The sequence below is a fragment of the Empidonax traillii genome, unplaced genomic scaffold, assembly GCF_003031625.1.
Source record: "Empidonax traillii isolate 1590-97213 ecotype Southwest subspecies unplaced genomic scaffold, ASM303162v1 scaffold287:size763773, whole genome shotgun sequence".
NCBI classification, from domain to species: Eukaryota; Metazoa; Chordata; class Aves; order Passeriformes; family Tyrannidae; genus Empidonax; species Empidonax traillii.
Window position 1 is genome coordinate 493,321 of NW_020955480.1, and position 13,306 is coordinate 506,626.

The 13,306-nt window shown below is 58.7% G+C and overlaps 2 protein-coding genes across 3 annotated transcripts; one reads left to right on the top strand and one right to left on the bottom strand.

Annotated features, from left to right (window-relative positions):
• Positions 1–1,231: 1,231 nt before the first annotated feature.
• Positions 1,232–6,741, bottom strand: TSPAN6 (tetraspanin 6). Of its 2 annotated transcripts, XM_027890428.1 has the most exons (8): positions 6,631–6,741; positions 6,341–6,529; positions 5,877–5,951; positions 5,217–5,315; positions 4,818–4,973; positions 4,054–4,137; positions 2,160–2,259; positions 1,232–1,977 (listed from the first exon to the last, which is right to left on the bottom strand). In XM_027890428.1, the coding sequence occupies exons 1-7, from the start codon at positions 6,715–6,717 to the stop codon at positions 2,191–2,193; spliced, it is 759 nt and encodes a 252-aa protein (XP_027746229.1). In that variant the 5' UTR covers positions 6,718–6,741; the 3' UTR covers positions 1,232–1,977; positions 2,160–2,190. The 2 variants fall into 2 exon arrangements, with proteins under 2 accessions (XP_027746229.1, XP_027746230.1); XM_027890429.1 differs by lacking the exon at positions 5,877–5,951.
• A 1,564-nt stretch (positions 6,742–8,305) lies between these two features.
• On the top strand, positions 8,306–12,736 carry SRPX2 (sushi repeat containing protein X-linked 2). Its single transcript, XM_027890432.1, has 10 exons — positions 8,306–8,384; positions 10,137–10,220; positions 10,307–10,498; positions 10,626–10,802; positions 11,147–11,273; positions 11,358–11,479; positions 11,596–11,775; positions 11,904–12,037; positions 12,119–12,240; positions 12,556–12,736. Exons 1-10 carry the CDS (start codon positions 8,315–8,317, stop codon positions 12,734–12,736), a joined length of 1,389 nt encoding a protein of 462 aa, XP_027746233.1. The 5' UTR covers positions 8,306–8,314.
• Positions 12,737–13,306: the final 570 nt, after the last annotated feature.

Sequence of the window (13,306 nt, forward strand, 5' to 3'; positions counted from 1 at the left end):
AGTTATCTATATAGGTGCTATTCAACCAGGTAAGATCCACACACTTTGATGGCCACAGTGCTGTTGCTGCCTATGGGGATGAGCAGGCTGAACAAGCCTCCACACTCCCCACGTTGGCACAATCCATGCTGTTTTTCCTGCAGCAGTTCAGAAACCTCCGGGCTCCTCATGTCACCCTCTGCTGGCACTATCCTGTCCACCTGGCATCACCTCCTCCAGCCGCCCTGGGAAGGGATCTGCCTGTGGAGGCAGGGACACAGACCAGGACAGGGCACTGTCCTTCCCTCTGTGCAGGCTTTCAGATGAGGACGGGTTTGTCCAAATAAGGCTCTGCTTCTCACGTGTCCTTGCCCTGTCTCCATCCATCCGTTAATTGCCATCAGCCAATCTCCAGCCCAGTTTCTATACTCTGACGCACTCTGCCTTACCATCCTAAGCCAGGAGGCTTTCAGCCTGCCAAGAGCTGACAACAGCCTTGATTTACTCACCTAGGTTAAATGCAACACAAGGATTTCGGGTGTTCCCCTGTCAGCAGGGAGGCTGACTCATGCCCTGGGGCGGCTGGGCTGGGACAGCTCACCCAGCAGCATTTGCCAGAGCGGTGACACTGGCAAAGGACCACCACTGCTACACCCCTGGTTTCACTGCTCTGTTTACACCTGCCTCCTCTCCAGGAACAGGACAGGCAGCCCAGCATCCAGCCAGACACAGCTCATTTGAGTACAGTGCTTGAGACATAAAAATCCCCCAAGCTTGGCAGAGGGGAGCTTCACTACATCATTGCAGCATCAGGCTCAGCAAGGCAAAGGCTTGCTGATGAAACAGCCCCAAGAGGAGCAGTAACAAAGGAATGTAAAAGCTTAAATCCACATTTCTTGCCCTGGGGAGCAGCTGGGGACTGCCCAGCACTGCCCTGCCCTTTACTCCAAGACAGTGGCCAGCCAAGGATTCAACATGTTTGCAATGGGCTGAACTTAACCCACCTGGCTCCTGGGCTGAGATGCTCCAGGCCCTCTGCTTCAGCACTGTTACACAACCTCTGTTATGAAGAAAATTCAATTACAGAAGTTATTTGCAAGCACAAGTGCACCAGTGTACGTTGGAGGAATGCGAACTGCAATGGCCAGAGGTTCCTCCCTGGTCCAGGGTGAGCAGATCATCCCCTGGGGGGCTTGCTGCTCTTCAAGCAGAGGAATTTCCAGGACATGAAAGAAAAGTCAAGGAGGTTTCATAGAGTAAAATATCTTAATATTTATTGTGTCTCAGGACAAAAGAAATCTACTCAATACATAAAATGAGTTGAAGCAGCATAATACTGACAATCAAGTCACAGCTGACTCGGTGCAAGGACACCTACCAGGGTAAAGGCAGCAGGAGCTACATCACCAAATCTCACTACAGCTTACAAAGAACCACTACAGCCTGTACTTCAAGAAGTACAACTATAAAAAAAGTATATAAAACCCCGGGTAGGGATGAGAGAGAGCTTGGCAACAAGCCGAGACCTGGCCAAGCCAAGGCTTTGGGCAGGCAGGGCCGTGTTTTAATGGGGCAACAGCCTCATCTCAAGAGCAACCACAACCAGAGAGTCAGGGGATCTCAAGGGGCTGCCAGAGGGGAGGGGAGGCATCGCTTTCCCAGTGGAGGCACTGAAGGTGAGCACTGAGTCCCACGAGGCCACCAGCACGGTCAGTTCAACACGGCACAGCACTCTCCACTGCAAAGGAAAGAGCCGGGGGCTACAGTGCCTGGAGGAATGTGCTGGCTGTAACCACCGCAGCTACACTAATTATCCCAGGCAGTGGCACAGCAGAGTAGTGTCAGGACAAGTCCCTGAGCACACCAGGACAGCTCGTGCACTCGTTCCTATGAGCTAGTCGAGAAGAAGATCAGTCAATTCAAAGCAAGGTTTCACAAGGTGGCATCCAGAGGAAAGCTTAAGGTGGAGGCATCCTCCCCAGCCTTGGAGAGCATTCCCTGCAATGCACAACAGCAAGAAGTTAACAGACAGGATGATTTATACACAGCTTAAAATGACATAGGAGGTGTGGTCTTGCAGGTTGCCTCTAAACACATGCCCCACGCATGGTGCCCCTATCCCAGGGGTGACCAGGCACAGGCAGGGATGCAGAGACAGCCCACTAAGCTTACAGACATACCCAGCCACAGGCACAGTGTGATGGGGGCCAGCTACACCATCTCATACTGATTGTTCGTGATGTACCGGGACAGGCAGCAGGCAAGAATGATGCCAATCAACTGAAAAAGAGAAAAAAATCCCACATATCAGAGGTGGCCAAAACCAAGATGAGGTGTTTTAAGGAGAAAAACCTGACAAATTGCTCAGGAGTTACATAAAATCCAAAGATGGACAGTGGTGTTTACAAATCACAACAGCGGCTGCTGTGCCCTGCTTTGGAATCTCTGAAAGTGGCTGAAGCAGAGGATCCTGGCAGGCACCAGCCAAACAAGCTCCTCACAAGAGACGCTCCACATCCCATCCTGCTCCATTTTGCTTCATGAAGCATCTACTGTTTTATGGTAATTGTGGAGATTAAACAGATATCAGGAGAGTCACAGCCAATTACACAGCCACCAGAGAACGGCAGTACCTCTGCCTGTTACAAGGGCAGGGGTGAAGCAAGGCTGCTGTTCTCACATCAGCATCTGAAGGACACAGTACTGTTACCAGAACATGCTCTGTTATCACAACACAGCCCCCCAGCACCCGTGCAGACATTCAGGGACAGATGCTGCACAAGCCTGGCCTCCATAAGTGGAGTTGGAGGCACATCAGCACAATGAGTCCCTGTCAGCCACACAGCCAGCAAGGCCTGGTGAAGGAGCAATAAAATCTAGAAACTGGTCATAATTCCCAAGCCTGCCATCAGCTGAGATACATCTGCAGCTGGGAGTGTGTGTGAGTTCACCATTTGTGTGTCTGCCACATCTCAGTGGCCCCACAGCAAGCACAGCTCAACCAAGGAGGAGCGCGGGGCGAGCGGCTGGGCACAGCAGAGCAGCTACATCTCCCAGGACCTCCCGAAGCACTCGGTAGCACAAGCTGCAGCCAAGGGCTGTCAGCCCATGCCTCTCCCCCAGTTCAGTCCGTCCGGTGCGGAAAACACACGGCAAAGCACTCATTACAGCAGAGTATCTTGGCAGGGTTCCTTCTCCCCACGCCAGCACCGGCAGCCAGTGGTCCTGGCCAGCAGTGCTCATGTTATGGCCTCTGTGTGCTGGGTCAAGGGGAGGGTGAATTCAAGCCCCTCCAAAGCCAAGGCCAGCCACTTAGCGCCAAGAGCCCAGCAAACTCCCACAATCCAGCCAAAGGAAAGACAGTTGCACATCCTGCAGCTCCCGCAGCAGTGCATCAGAAAACCCTCGGCACCTTGGGAAACCCCACCGCAGCGTCAGCGTGCCCAACACCCAGCCTGGCGGAGCTGGGGGCAGGGGCCTCTCGTTTCCTGCCGGGATAACGCCCGCCGGAGCAGGGGCTGGTGAGCGTGCTGCTGCTGCAGCTCCTGCAGGAAGTGCCCTGCAGGATAAAGGAGAGGCTGGGGAGAGGGAGGGAGGGGACACAACGGCAGGGTAGGGTGGCACATGGGGTGTGAGCCACCAACACAAGTGTTGTGCCTCACAGGTATTCTCAGGGACCCTGTCACACAGAAGCAATGCCAAAACACCTCCCTGATAAAAGGAGAGGTTGGTGGGTATGAAAAGAAAGGGCTCAAATTTGATCCCTGCCAAGAGCAGGCACAGGGAGTTTGTTTGTCTCTAGTTTTCCTTAAGTCAGTGGTTTCAGAGGGGGGCTCTTCCCTAACATCCTGGGCTCATGGAAAGAGAATTGCTGCTTCAGCCCTGAGTGTAAGAGACCGGAGCCTGCACAGTGGTGAGATTAAACCCAAGGGGAATCTGCGGAATAGCTGCTCCTCCCTGGCTGAAACAGGCTGTGTCTTTTGTACAGATCAGACTTTGAACTGAAATTAAATACCTCCAGAGACACACTAGCTTCACTCTGCACTTCTCCCGAGCCAGGAAAGGGAGATTTACCTGGAAACACGCGATGCCAAAGGAGATTCCAGCCACAATACTCATTTTGGACTCCATTGTTGATGTTACCAGGAAAAAACAACCCTGCAGAGGAGGGAAAGTAAGCATATGGGTCCAGTGCTTTTCACTCTCAGGAGAACAAAGCTGCACCTCCCCAGAGCACCAGCAGCTCCAGAGGAAGATGCTCCTGTGCAGGCAGATGTGGGGTTCTGGCTGTCCCTCTGCTGCCCGACCTCAGCTAAGCAATTTCCCTATCAGTGCTGCCCTAGACGGACTCCCAGCCCAGACTCTTTATCAAGGGGACACTGCCCTTGAGCTGCTCCCAGCAGGAGCACTATGTTGAACAAGGTGACTCATCAGAGCAACATGCCTTGCATCATCCAACCATCCCTGCCGGATGAGGTCACCTGTGCTCACCACCAGGTCAGGACTTTGCACCAATGGGAGGTGTCAGCACTACTGAAATAACTTTACTGGGAAACTACTTCCTTACTCACCTGTTCTCCAAAACACACAGCCCCAAGTGCCAATGCTTGGGTCCACCCGGTCCCTGACTTTCAAGGAAGGAGTGGGGGGACCTGAGACAGTAGAGAGGACTCCAAACCCTTCCCCTACCTGCACTCGAGGGTAGTCTCTGGGCCACAGACCAGCTGCACTAATAGAGTAGTTCTCCATTCAAGCCTCCCAGGGACAGACTAGCCCTTCTCCATACACCCATCCCTGCCTCTAGGACTGGCAGGGAGATTTTTCTGAGCTTAACTTACATCCACAAACACTTTCAGCTTGGCCTTGTTTGGGTCTTTCAGATCTTTCTCCAAGCAGTCGTTTGTTCTCTTGCAACAGCTCTGGGGGATGCCCTTCTGGCTGAAGTATTCAGTCCTCTCCCAGTCCGAGTAGTTCTGCACCCCACAGCAGTGCAGCTGGAGGTAGAAACACATTTTGGGGAGCTTGGTCACACCAGGGTACTGACTCCCTAGTCCCACCGTCACTCCCATGGGTCCCCAGCCCTTGCTTCTCCAGGAACTGCAGGATCTCATCCAGCATCTGTGAGATGGTGCACATATGACAGGGACACTGATGCCGTGGGGGGTCCCAGGGGAGACCCTGGGGCAAGGGGAGCATTCCCACCTTATGCCAGTCAGACACCAGCCTGGAGTACTCACTGTCCTCTGGATGGTGTCGACGGCCTCGCTGTGCCGATCTGCAGTCACGTTGTAGTTCTCCAAGGCCAGGTTCAGGTTACTCTCAAAGTTTGTCTTAATCTGCAGGAGAAAGGTCTCAGTGGTGGTGCCGTCCCCTCCCACGCTCCAGGACCCACATCCCCGCATTAGTCACCACTCTGTGATGGCAGGAATGACTCTGGCTGTGGCCAGCAGACACTTCCCAGCCACCAGGCAATTAGAGGCTGTATTAAAGGGCAGCTGGATGCACTGTGGCAGCAGGGATGCTGCGTGTAATAACAAGGACCTGCGCAGTGCCAACTCCCCCCCAAGCAGGCTGCTCTGTGGCGCAGGAACCCTCCGAGGAGCTTTAATTACTGAAATTATTCCACAAGATAGATCAGAGCCAGAAATTACAGTCCAGGGCTACTCTGCCTGTTCTGGTGGACGGGCAGTGTGCTGTGCTGGGCTGACCCTGACCTAGGCTCATCCTTCTGGGTCCTTACAGGGACCAAGATCTTTGGGCTGTTTTAATACCATTTCTGCTAAGTTAAGCACCACTCTACAGCAGCACCCCTGTCCCTCCAGCGACACCTGCAACTGCACTTGGGTTAAAATCAGCATCAAACTCACTCCCAGATGGCAGCAGCCACCCAGACTCACCTCGTGCCTGAAGACAAAACCCACGACGGCGGCCACCAGGACGATGAGGAAGATGAGGGACAGGAGCATGGCATACTGTGGGCAGAAAGGGTGGGATGGGAGGGGGTGGATAGGATGGGGTAGGACGGGATGGGATGGGGTAAGACAGCACAGGATGGCATAGGATGGGACGGAACAGGGTTGGATGGGACGGAACGGGGCAGGATGGGACGGAACGGGGCAGGATGGGACGGAACGGGGCAGGATGGGACGGAACGGGGCTGGATGGGACGGAACGGGGCTGGAACAGGAGGGGTTGGAACAGCATTGGATGTGGTAGGGATGGGGTTCGAACAGGGTAAGCTGGTATGGGACGGGATAGTGATAGGGGTGGGAAGGCTGGGACGTTTCGGGATGGATCAGGACAGGTCAGGCTGGATTAGGAGAGGATGGGACCCCATCACACCCTGTCTGGGGTCACCCACCAGCTTGAGCATCCAGGTGCTGCCGCGGCAGGTGGCAAAGCAGCCAAAGGTGCCCAGGAGGACAACGACGGTGCCAGCGCCCACCAGGACGAAGGGGACATTGGTGGCCTTCTCGTCCAGCAGGGAGAAGTAGACGGCCAGGCTCACCCTACCCCAGACGCCTACGGCCAGCAGCACAATGCCCGACACCTGGGGAGAGGGGAAAGCTGCCGTGGCTACCGACTGTCACGACAGAGCGGCGCGGCCGCGACTCGTCGCGGGGGGTTGGGCGGGGCGGGGTGGGCGCTCACCCAGAAGATGAAGGTGTAGGTGAGCAGGACGCTCTTGAGGCAGGTGATCACCGGCTTCGTCTGCAGCCGCCGCGACGGGGACGCCATGGCCGACACGGGGCGACTGCCGGGACCGGGGCCGGGGCGGGGCCACGGGGACACGCCCAGGACACGCCCCTGGGCGGGGCCGGTCCCGCCCCACCCGCCGGAGGGGCCCGAGCGCTCACGGAAAGGGCGGAGCTCCTCCCCGTCGGGATACCGGTGTCTCCCGCTGTCTGGTGCCACCTCCTGCCTGCCCCGTGTCACTCCCTGCCTGTTTCCTGCCATCCCCTGTCCGATGCCTGTCCCGTGTTACCTCTCCGGTGCAACGCCCTGTCCGGTGTCGCCCCCTGCCTGTCCATTGTCACCCCCTGCCCCGCCCTGTCGGGTGCCACCACCTGCACCGTGCCGCCGCCTGCCTGCCCCGTGCCACCCCCTGCCACCTCCCGCCTGCAGCATGCCACCCTGTGCCACCCCCTGCCCGACCCATGCCACCATTTCCTACCTCCCCGGTGCCACCCCTTCCCTGCGCCGTGACACCCTTCGCCTTCCCCTTTCCACCTCCTGCTCGGTGCCAGCCGGTTCCTTTTCTCCTGCCCCAGCGGCCGCCGATGCAGCCGCAGCCCCAGAGGGAGCCCCCTCCTGACCAGGTGTCCAACAGGAGAGCCACCTTGTGGCCCAGCACACGGCAGTACCACCGTGCCACCAAGCGGTGGGCTTCCTGCCCTTCGTGGAGTGAGCACCCCCATCCCCTCCCGGGGATATCCCCGGGCTGCAGGGGGCCGTGGGATCCCCACAGTAGGCACCAGCGGCTCCTCCCGGCAGCCCTCTCCTGTCCAGGACAGCGTTATTAATCAGTGCGCTCACTGGCCTGGCTGACACATAATTAGCCCATTGAGGCAGCACGTCCTCCCCCCGTCACCACTCCACGCCAATACTCCTGTGCCAGGCTCATCCCTCATTTTTCCTTACCCATGCAGTCCTGTGTTCCAGAGCCCAAATCCCAGGTGGCTCCAGCTCCCACTTGACCCCAACTCCGGGGGATCTGGAGCAGTGGGTCCTATCGAAGGCACTTCGTACCTCTGCCTCGCGAGGGCTGAACTTCAGCTGGAAAACAGACCCCAGCTGGAAGTGCTTGCCTCATGAGCAGTTTCAGAGCCCGCCGTCTGCAGCAATCTCCCCCTCCCTCCTGGAAAGAGGTGGGAAAAGGGTCCTGGCTCCTGCAGTTTTGTACTTGTCCACCCCCCCTCCCCGTTCCCAGAGCCCGGCAGGGCTGACAGAGGCTCGGCTTGGCTCTCTCCTGTGTTTAAACAGGCTCCTGGCTCTTCTGCTTGCAAAGAAAAACCTCTTACAACTTTTTAAAGCCTCGGAGAAGCAGGAGGAGCATTAGAAAACAGGCGATCCTAGGACTTGTAATTTTTTACAATCTCATCATTTTGGGCCTGACTCACGGCTTTTGAATGTTTGGGATGGGCAGCCAAGGGGGAAAGTAAATTTGCTCAGCACCAGCAGCACGTCCAGGCAGGAGAGACAGGCGTCTGTGCGGTGACCAGACGACGCAGGGGGCCGTCGTCCTGCTTCCAGCCCCTCTCCATCCTCGTCAGGGCTCGCGGCTGCCCCTGGACCCAGCACAGCAGGTGGGCTGCCCGGACCCCCGACTCCCAGCATGGTGCAGGAGGCGGCCCCCGTCCTGCTGGTTGTCCTTGCCAGGCTAGTGTCATCCACGTGGCACGAAGGTGAGTGCGGGCACAGCGGGGCTCCTGGGGGTGGCAGCCTGCGGGGTCTCTCTCCCATCGGGGGCTTGTGCTGGGGACGGAGGGAGGGTGCCGGGAGAGCATCAGTGCTTGGGGGTACTGGGTGCTTACAGGGTGCACTCAGGGGTGCAAGGAGGAATGGAGTGGGTGCTGGGAGGCATCCAGAGAGGAGCAGAAAACCAGCCTCTCCATCACAACCCTGCCTGCAGGAGCACAGCTTCTCCCTTACTCTCTGCTCCCACGGGGGGCCATCGGCCAGCAGATGTTTGCCTGGAAGGAGCACTCAATCCCAACCGCCCCACGGCTGGGCAGCTGTTTCAAGGATTACAAGCCGTGTTTGGGGCAGTTTCCCCTTCCCTGCTTCCATCCCCTCTCCTGGCCATGGTGCCAGCACACCTGGCTGAGGATGCTCCTGCCCAGTGCAGCCGGGGCTGTGAGCTGACCACAGGTGAGAAGGAAATGGTAATGCCTTCAAAAAAAGGTACTATCCCATTAAATGGCACATTTGCCTGTGGGGACACTGTGCACGCCGTCCCCAGGGCCCCGGTAGAGAGCTCGGCATATGCCCCTGGGAAACAGCCCTTCTCACCAGGTCACCAACACATCACCGCGGCCAGCACTGTGGGTACCATCCCTGTGCTCATCTCCTGCTCCTCCACTCTCCAGGGCACCACAGCAGTGTGGAAAAGGCATCAGGACAAAAGGCTTGTGAACAGTGAGTGGGCGACTTGTGAGAAGCAGTGGGGAGTCACTCTGTAGTAAAGTTCGCGTCTGAAAGATTTGTAATGGAGATTCTTCCCCGTGACGGCAGAGCTGCTGCTTGGATTGGTCCCGGCGGATATCCCCTTCCCAAAACACAGAACGGGGAGAAGAGGAGATGATTGGGTGCAGCCACAGCGGGGCTGCCGCTTCTCCTGGGATTCTTTCCCAGGCTGAGCATCCCCGCCATGCCAGAGAGGGGAGCGTGGTGGGGTGGGCTGGCGGAGAGGAGGGGGCAGTGCTGGCGGGGGCCAGCGGAAACGCGGCGGAAACGTGAGCTCAGTGCTCGGGAATGCCGCGGCCGGCCGAGGCGCCGAGGGGCCGCGGGGAAGGAAGCCAGCCCTCTCCCCCTGAAAGGCTCTCTCCCCACTGGTGGGTCCCTTGCCCACGAAGACACAGTGTGGGCTAGAGGGTGGCCCGCAAGGATGGCGCAAGGCTGTCTTCATCCCCTTTGGGGGGCCCCTCTGCGCAGCATGGATGGCGTGGGGCCAGCAGCTCCGGCCAAGCCTCTCCAGTAGCTTCATCCTTCCTTGAAGCACAGGCAAGGGATTGCACCCCCTCCAGCCCCCTGGAGGGGGCTGGGCAGCGTGCTTCTCATCCCTTGTTTGGCCAGGGGATGGGCAGGAGAGAACAGCTTTCTTCCTTCCCTTGGGATGCCCCATGGCAGGAACGATGCCATGGGAGCGTGTGGAAGGACTTCCCAGCAGCACAAAGCTGGGGGTCGGTGCCAGCCCACTCCGTGCCAGCACCCGTTTCCTGCCATAACCACAGTTGCTTCTGCCACTGTTTAGTCTGTGGCTGGTGCCAGCACAAACCATGCCACTGGGGACTGTGCTCTCAGTCTGCCTGGCTTAACCCTTGACAGCAGCCCCAAGGATAAAGGACAGGGTCTGCCTGGAGATGGGATTGCTTGTTGGGGATGCTTTGCAGCCATGAACCACCCCATGGCTCCCCTGTCTCTTTCCTCCTCCCTAGGGTCTGGCTATTACACGGAGAGTCACACCAATGAGGTGTATGCAGAAGAAACCCCTGCTGAACCTGCCCTGGATTACCGTCGAGGTAACAGCACCCAACTGGTCCTTTGAGTCCTCATGGGGAAACTGAGGCACAGCGGGGGCCTCCCTCACCTTCCTCCTCTCCCGCAGTGCCCCAGTGGTGTGCCACACTCAACATCCACCGTGGAGATGCCACCTGCTACTCACCCCGGGGCAGCTCCTACCGCAGCAGCCTGGGGACACGCTGCGAGCTGAGCTGCACCCGCGGGTACCGGCTGGTGGGTTCCAGTGTGGTCCAGTGCCTGCCCAACCGCCACTGGTCTGGGATGGCGTACTGCCGACGTGAGTGTGCCCAGCCCTTGCCTTGCCAGCACCTCCAACAGGCTCCCCCAGAGGCCAGTCCTGGGTGCTCTGCCCACTCACATGTCTGGCTGCCACTTCCTTCCCATCTTTGCTCTCTCCATTCCAGAAATCCGGTGCCACGTGCTGCCAGCAGTATTGCGGGGTTCCTACGTGTGCTCAGCTGGAGTGCAGATGGATTCCCGCTGTGACTACACTTGCCTGCCTGGCTACCAGCTGGAGGGCGACCGGAGCCGCATCTGCATGGAGGACGGGCGCTGGAGTGGGGCCGAGCCAATCTGTGTAGGTAAATTTTCAACCCACAATTCTGGGGCACACCTCCGTCCCTGGGGTGTCTGCAGGTGTCACCCCACATCCAAAACGGGTATTTCCAAGTGCTGGCTCTTGCACCTCCCCATCATGGGACCGCTGGTCCCTATGCTCCCCATGGTGCCATTAGCCGCAAAGTGCAGGCACCAGCCCAGGACTGGGACACCCAGCGCTGGCTTTACAGCAGTTCCCAATGGCTCCAGGGTGCCTGGCTATGTGCAGCATCCCTGTGGTGGTTCAGTGCTGGGGTTGGTACCTGGGTCTTATAGCCCAGCCCCACCATCCACAGGTTCCCAAACACCCTATCCTCCCTGTGGGCAGATCTGGAACCTCCCAAGATCCGCTGTCCGGACTCCCGGGAGCGAATAGCCGAGCCAGGCAAGCTGACTGCAACTGTCTACTGGGACCCTCCTCGCGTGAAGGACTCTGCTGACGGTGTCATCAAGAGGTGAGGGTGGAGGTGCCGCAGGCACTGCCAGCAAGGGCTGGAGGCCATGGGGCCCTGATGGAGAAACCTGTCTGCTGGGTTTAGGGTGATGCTGCGGGGCCCAGAGCCAGGCTCTGAATTCCCTGAAGGAGAGCATGTGATCCGCTACACCGCCCACGACCAGGCGTACAACCGAGCCAGCTGCAAGTTCAGTGTCCGTGTCCAAGGCAAGTGGGCTACCCTGGGGCTCCCAGCTGTCTCTCCCATGGCTCCAGGCTCCACACCCCATGGCTGGGGCTGTGCTCCATCCCCCCCAGCCCTCACCCAGCTCCTCTCTTCGCAGTGAGGCGCTGCCCTGTCCTGAAGCCTCCGCAGAACGGGTACATCTCCTGCACCTCCGATGGCAACAACTACGGTGCCACCTGCGAGTACCTTTGTGATGGGGGCTACGAGCGCCAGGGCACCTCTCTGAGGGTCTGCCAGTCCACCCAGCAGTGGACAGGCTCCCAGCCCCTCTGCACACGTAAGTGGTGTGGGAAGGGCAGGACCTGCCCATGGCAATGTCTGACACTTTGAGGGGATGCTGCCCAGCAGGGCGAAGGGGTGATGGGGGGCACAATGGCACCTCCCCACACCCTTGTCTTGCCCCAGCCATGCAGATCAACACAGCTGTGAACTCAGCCGCCAGCCTGCTGGATCAGTTCAATGAGAAACGCCGCCTCTTTGTCATCTCGGCCCCTGACCCCTCTAACCGCTACTACAAGATGCAGATCTCCATGCTGCAGGTGAGGAGAACCTCCTGCTGCTCCCCTCCCTCCATCACACCTCCACCTCCATCACACCCTCACTGCCCCCCTCCTCCACAGCAAGCCACCTGTGGGCTGGACCTGCGCCACGTCACCATCATTGAGCTGGTGGGGCAGCCCCCACACGAGGTGGGACGCATCCGGGAGCACCAGCTGTCCCTTGGAATCATCCAGGAGCTCAGGTAGTGCAGATGGGAGGCTGTCCTGCAGAGCCAGGTGCCTGTGCAAGGGGACTGGGGATGGGGACACCTCTGGGGATGGCAGACCATGAGGTTGCACTTGGATTCGTGTATAGTCCCTTCCTCCTGCACCAGAGGGGCTTGTGCAGTGGGAGAACCCCCCAGCAAGTCTGAATGCAGCATCACCAGAGCCCCACAGTGCTCACAGCCCTGAAAAGAAGAAGTGGGAGCCCCCAGTTCAGGAAGACCTGAAGTGGGCAGGCTCAGCCCTCAGTGCAACCCCTCAGCCCTGAGCAGTGACCCCTCCTGCCCCCCCAGGCAGTTCCTGCACCTCACCCGCTCCCACTTCAACGCGGTGCTGTTGGACAAGGCGGGCACTGACCGCGAGCGCTACATCGCCCCCGTCAGCCCCGACGAGCTCTTTGTCTTCATCGACACGTACCTGCTGGGCGAGCGGGAGGCGGCTCGGCGGGCACAGAGCGGGGACCCCTGCGAGTGAGCCAGTGCCGGGGAGAACCCCCCCTCCACTGCCCTCCGAGGATGGACACCTTCCTTTCTGCTTTTCTAGTCGCCCACCATAGAGGAGAAACAGGGTGCCAAGGACCCCCAGGGAAGGGGAGCCCCTCTCTGACTGTTCTGGCATAGGGAGGTGAACAGGGATGAGGACAAGGGGCCGTGTGCCAGCAGTGTCCCCACTGCCCAGCAGCCAGGAGCTCTCTCTGGCTGAGGAGTGGGATGGCTCAGCTTGGCCAGGACCATTGCAGGAGACACTGGAGCGCTCTTGCTCAAATCCCAGGACAGGGGGAAGATGTAGAGCCAGAGCAGAGAGCAGGCAGGGCAGCACTGCAATAGCCTCTAACACAGCAGCTTTAGCCTCCCCATGGCCACCCTCACCCTGTGCACAACCCTCCCATCCAGAAAGCCCTTGTTAAAAGCAAATGGCCCCACATTCAGCAGAGCCTGTAGCAGCCAGCCAGGAATGCAGCCCATCCCGAGGGCTCGCCCTCCCCGCTGCCACTTGCTTCCCCCTTCCACCACCCACAGGGCACCCTTCCTGGGAACTGCTTTG

What these genes read in the sequence shown, in the direction of transcription:
- TSPAN6 (XM_027890428.1), bottom strand. Translation starts at nt 6,717, where the DNA reads ATGGCGTCCCCGTCGCGGCGGCTGCAGACGAAGCCGGTGATCACCTGC. An exon ending in CCTACACCTTCATCTTCTGG is followed by an intron (nt 6,530 to 6,630) that starts GTGAGCGCCCAC and finishes CCCTCTCCCCAG; the next exon opens with GTGTCGGGCATTGTGCTGCT. An exon ending in GCACCTGGATGCTCAAGCTG is followed by an intron (nt 5,952 to 6,340) that starts GTGGGTGACCCC and finishes TTCTGCCCACAG; the next exon opens with TATGCCATGCTCCTGTCCCT.
- SRPX2 (XM_027890432.1), top strand. Translation starts at nt 8,315, where the DNA reads ATGGTGCAGGAGGCGGCCCCCGTCCTGCTGGTTGTCCTTGCCAGGCTA. An exon ending in GTCATCCACGTGGCACGAAG is followed by an intron (nt 8,385 to 10,136) that starts GTGAGTGCGGGC and finishes CCTCCTCCCTAG; the next exon opens with GGTCTGGCTATTACACGGAG. An exon ending in TGCAGATCTCCATGCTGCAG is followed by an intron (nt 12,038 to 12,118) that starts GTGAGGAGAACC and finishes CCTCCTCCACAG; the next exon opens with CAAGCCACCTGTGGGCTGGA.